The sequence below is a fragment of the Eptatretus burgeri genome, chromosome 6 (assembly GCF_056783735.1).
Source record: "Eptatretus burgeri isolate ZD-2024b chromosome 6, Ebu_testis_v1, whole genome shotgun sequence".
NCBI classification, from domain to species: Eukaryota; Metazoa; Chordata; class Myxini; order Myxiniformes; family Myxinidae; genus Eptatretus; species Eptatretus burgeri.
Window position 1 is genome coordinate 70,760,177 of NC_140966.1, and position 5,000 is coordinate 70,765,176.

The 5,000-nt window shown below is 37.0% G+C and overlaps 1 protein-coding gene across 17 annotated transcripts in view; it reads left to right on the forward strand.

The window, feature by feature from the left end:
• Positions 1-5,000, forward strand: part of LOC147025021 (uncharacterized) — a 291,362-nt gene that overhangs the window by 194,892 nt on the left and 91,470 nt on the right. For 16 of the 17 annotated variants that reach the window (XM_085885567.1, XM_085885566.1, XM_085885582.1 and 13 more), the window contains one exon: positions 1,749-1,805. The exons of the other annotated variant lie outside the window; for it this stretch is intronic. In XM_085885567.1, the coding sequence (XP_085741693.1) occupies positions 1,749-1,805 (57 nt within the window). The remainder of the gene's footprint in view (positions 1-1,748; positions 1,806-5,000) is intronic. 17 annotated transcript variants of the gene reach the window in all.

Genomic DNA, 5,000 nt, shown 5'->3' on the forward strand with positions numbered 1-5,000 from the left:
CAGTTTCGTCTCCATATTCATATCTTGTAGATTTTAGCTGATTCTGAAACTGTTAACAGCATGTCGATCGGATGGTTCTGTGATTTTCTACGGTAGTGAACAGAAGTACGACTTAAGCTTGTACGCCATTATGCGGAGACCCGAGGACCTAATATTTCACAACAAACTAAAAACTCACAAAATTTGAAGATATTTTAAATAAACAATTTATTATAATATCAATTAAATATCATTTTTATCCATCGAGAATATGAATTGTTCTGTACAGCTATAGTTGTTCTCCTGGGATCTGCGCATCCATCCACGATCTATGTTCTAATGAAGTGCAGTAGGAATAATAAAAACAGCACCGTGTGGGAGTGTAGGTAATCTCTCCAAAGCTCTCGGAAAGCCTCAAAATGCATCATGATCGGTTTGATTGTGAACAGATATACGGACGGACGGACATCGAGACCGGTTTTATTAGGTCATCATGAAGGTACCGCTTGATGTTACGCATTGAAATAGAGATATGAATACTCAAGTAAGTTTATTATATGTCTATGATCGATAGCTTATTGACAGCTCAATAACATGAGCAATTTACTATGGCATATAGTGATTAATAATAACATACTCTACAAAAGGTTTTACGAACTCATCTCAGTGGTCCTCTAAAAAATGGGAAACATTTTTATTTCTTTTTTGTGCAATAATTCCTTCCATTTTGCAAATGGAGAACATGAACTGTTTAACTACCATAATCATCAAAACGAATTTTGAGGGGCCTCTTAAGGAAGACAATAATATCATTACTATACATGTCAAAGCTTGTTTCATTTCATGCAGTAACAAAAATCTGATGGTGGAACAAAAAAAGGGGCGTGTCGAAATATTAATATAGATGTATGAGTTCCTTGTATGAGGAACTCATGTATTTCAATGCTCAGCTGTAAATAGGATTATGCTTTGGAAAATCACATTGTGATGTACAGTATGCATCAATTCTATGCTTTTCCAATGCAGCTGACAACAGATTCTTCTTCTTTTGTATGCAGCACCTGGCTGCAGGTAGCATTATTGTCTGACAGGTGTGGCTGTAATGCTGATGCAATGCTTTCTTATCTTTAGGTTAAAGCAGGAATTTCTAATTTAGCCAGGGTGTGAACATTAGCTCATCTGCTCTTATTGAAGGACACAGTGAGATCTTTGTCCAACAGCTAATGCTAGCAGGCGTGACACCAAGTTTGACGACCATCCAAGGGACGGCACACACATTGACATTGTTATAGCTAGGCCATTATTCAAACCCAGGCTAGACAGCTCATAGACAAGTGCACATAGCTTGAATATTCTGCCAGCTCCACAGCATGGATGAAAGGAGAAGAAAACAAATTATTTTTTGGTAAAGTTTCTTTTGCATTTAATACGGTCTGAATGAGCAAGAAAACATGCTGTCTTATCATGCAAAGTAAGTTTTGTGAAAACATGACGAGACTTGAAGTCAAATCATTTCACATTTGTGATGAGTGGTTTGTTTTGTGTGATGAGGATGAATTTTTTCCTTCTTATCTCAAAATTCCAGAAGCAATTGCTAATTTGGTATATTAAATAAATGCCAGGATAACAAGAAGAGATTTTTTTCTGAAGTGTATATCTGAAATCAGAAGGTTGAAATTGTGTTGATCTCGATGTTTCAAGTTTGTATTCAGTTAGTCCAGTTTTATTATCTTTTTGGAATTGATTTTCAAAGGAATGTTTTCCTTCAGAACTCTTGAACATCATGGAGGTTGAACCTGCAGCTCTGGATGCCATGGAAATAAAAGGTTTGGAGAAAGTGCATTTTTCATCATTAATTACCTATTTTTTTTCTTATTTCAATGATACTTTATCGAGAAATTGGGTATTTGCAACTTGAATCATGAAAATGTATGAATCACATTTTGATGTTATTTGTTTTTGTCAGTTGTCAGATGAAGTGTAAAAATCCATTCTGCTTGCAAGAGACATTTAGGAAAATGAATGTCATTGAAGGCAAAGAGAAGAATAAGAAACAAGAAAAAGAGCAATCAGATTTTGCAGACCCTCACCAGGATTTTTGTGTAGTTTTGTGTGGTGTATTTTGTGTGGTGTTTGTGGAATGGTGTGTTACATAATTAATGAGACACAACTAGAAGTGCCACTTTTATAACTGCTGGCAGTGATGACCGGGTGCCAAGATGTCCCACTTTGATACAACCCTGCTTTGATTGGACACCTGACCCTGACCCATGACGTTTTTAAAATTATTATTCATTTGAATTTAGAATTGGATTAAAATAAATTAAATTTAAATCAAATGGAAGACCAAATAGGTACACTCCTGCATTGGAGTAATCAGAAGGAACCCGAACAAGCAAAGATTAAGTCATCGGGGGGAACCTGGATAGAATTTACATTTCAGCTGCTACTCCTCTACCATCAAACCCATCCAGGCACAGCCAAGTGAGCCTCATTACAAAAAAAAAAACATAAAATAAAAGAACCAAGATCCAAAAATGAAATAATTCTGGCTGCCAGACCATGTGTCCCATCAAGTTGAAATTTAAAACCTGTATTCTCCATTAACACCAGATCATAATTGTGAAGTTTCGCGGCGAATGATTAAGTGGTTCCAGAGAAAACATCGTTTAATATTTTCCTTCAATCCAATATGGCTGCCAAACCATGCGACCTATCAATTATTCCTGAAGAACTTGTGCACCCAAGGCTTGAGGAACATTTGTGTGAAGTTTCCCTTCGATCTGTTCAGCCACTTTAGAGAAGAAGATTTTTGAAGGTTTTTGAATAAACAACAATATGGCTGCCGAATCATGTGACCAATTACATCATCAGTTTTGTTTCTGTCGACCATTTTATTCCTGGATGACCCTCAAAAATTTTCATACTGATTAGATGTAGCATTCTACATGTGCAATTATGACGTCATAACAAAGGCACTTATGACGTCATAAAAATCACACTTATTCCACATGTAGAGTACTTGCCACGTGCCGTTTCAATTTTTTCCTTGATGCGGTTTCAGAGATAGAGGTCCAAAGTTTTTCCGTTTTTCCAACATGGCTGCCATACGATGTGACCTGTGATGTCATAATTATCAATAAGTCACTCCTTTGGTGAAAATTTCGTCTCAATCCGACAAGTGGTTATGGAGAAAAACACTCAAGTTCTGTGCAGACAAACAAACAGACAGACAAACAAACAAACAAACAAGCAGTCATAGACTGTTACTTACGAAATCGTCAACTTGACCTCTGACCTTGTCTAATAAAAGCTGTCTCTAGAGAAAGTAGCGACGCAAACCAGAAGTTTCTACGATGATTCTGTACCAAACCATCATAAATCGAATGTTTGACCTCACTGTGACCTTGACCTTTGACCGATTTTGACCAAAATCTAATGAGCGCAAGCCATCACATGGTGTAATTTGACATTGGTAGCTTCTTCCGTTCATGAGTTATAATTTTTTTTTGATGTTTGACCTCACTGTGACCTTGACCTTTGACAGATTTTGACCAAAACCTAATCAGCGCTTGCCATCACCCTCCTGAATCACGTGGTGTAATTTGACATTGGTAGCTTCTTCCGTTCGTGAGTTATAATTTTTTTTTGATGTTTGACCTCACTGTGACCTTGACCTTTGACAGATTTTGACCAAAACCTAATCAGCGCTTGCCATCACCCTCCTGAATCACGTGGTGTAATTTGACATTGGTAGCTTCTTCCGTTCTCGAGTTATCGTGCCAACAAACACACAAACAAACACACAAACAAACACACAAACAAACACACAAACAAACAAACAGAAACGGAACTGATCAATATACTTACGAAATCTTTAGATTTCATAAGTAACAAACACATAAACAAACAGACAGAAACGGAACTGATCAATATACTTACGAAATCTTAAGATTTCGTAAGTAAAAAACAAAACGGACCTAAATGCAACACCCTCTCCTCCTCCATTGAGGGTAATAATAGATATACTGTGCTGTGGTAATAATGTGCTGTTAAATAACACAGGTTGGTTTGAATCGGCCAATCATCTTTCTGAGGTTGTCAAAATGAATACCAGGTTACGAGTAACAGGGGCACTGCATCAGTGACACAGCTGCACTTCCAGAAAATGCTGCAACCAGCAGCCATGGGCTGCATACGAAACAACAACTGTTCTACATTTTTATAAAGTAGAAATGGAATAGATCGATAACATGTGAACAGGCTTTTATTTACAGAAAATATATTTTGGGAATAAGTGGACATCGAAACAGATAGCTTATATAAGTGGACTCAGAGTAGATATTTGGTAAGTATTGTAGGAAAACGTTTTGTTTATGAAAAGGAACTTGTAAAATTGTTGTGATTTGAAAGTGCAACATCTATATGAAAAGTGGAAGAAATTAGAAATTCAGAATTTACATGCAACACTTTTAAAGATAAATCACGTCTTCACATGATAAAAAGGCAAGAACACCAAAAACTAGACATCTGTGATCGCCTGCAACTTCCCATTGGCCTGTGATCCAATGATGGTCATATTTTTTTCAGACCACCATATGACCTCAACTTTAAACATTTAGGGATCGAGTGTAATTATAAAATTGTGTCCCTATCTCCAATCTTTCCATAGAACACAATCTCATGAAAATTGGAGGAAAATTATTCAAGTTATGATGAAAAAGGTGTTTTATGCCTCCGCTGACGATGTCACTGGAGGCATTATGTTTTTTGGTTGTGAGTGTGTCTGTCCGTGCGTCCATGATAGGTTTTCGTTACTGCGATAACTTAAGAACGGCCAAAGTGGTCGATGTAAAACTTGGTAGAGACAGCAAACACCACAATTGAGAGAGGATGCCATTGCCTATAGGCATATGGGGAGGCTTAAATACAATTTATGAGAAATTGGGTGCAGAGAATTGTGTGGTCAACATGTAAATGAGGAAATTATCTTCATTTTCTGGGCAACCTCCACAGAGATG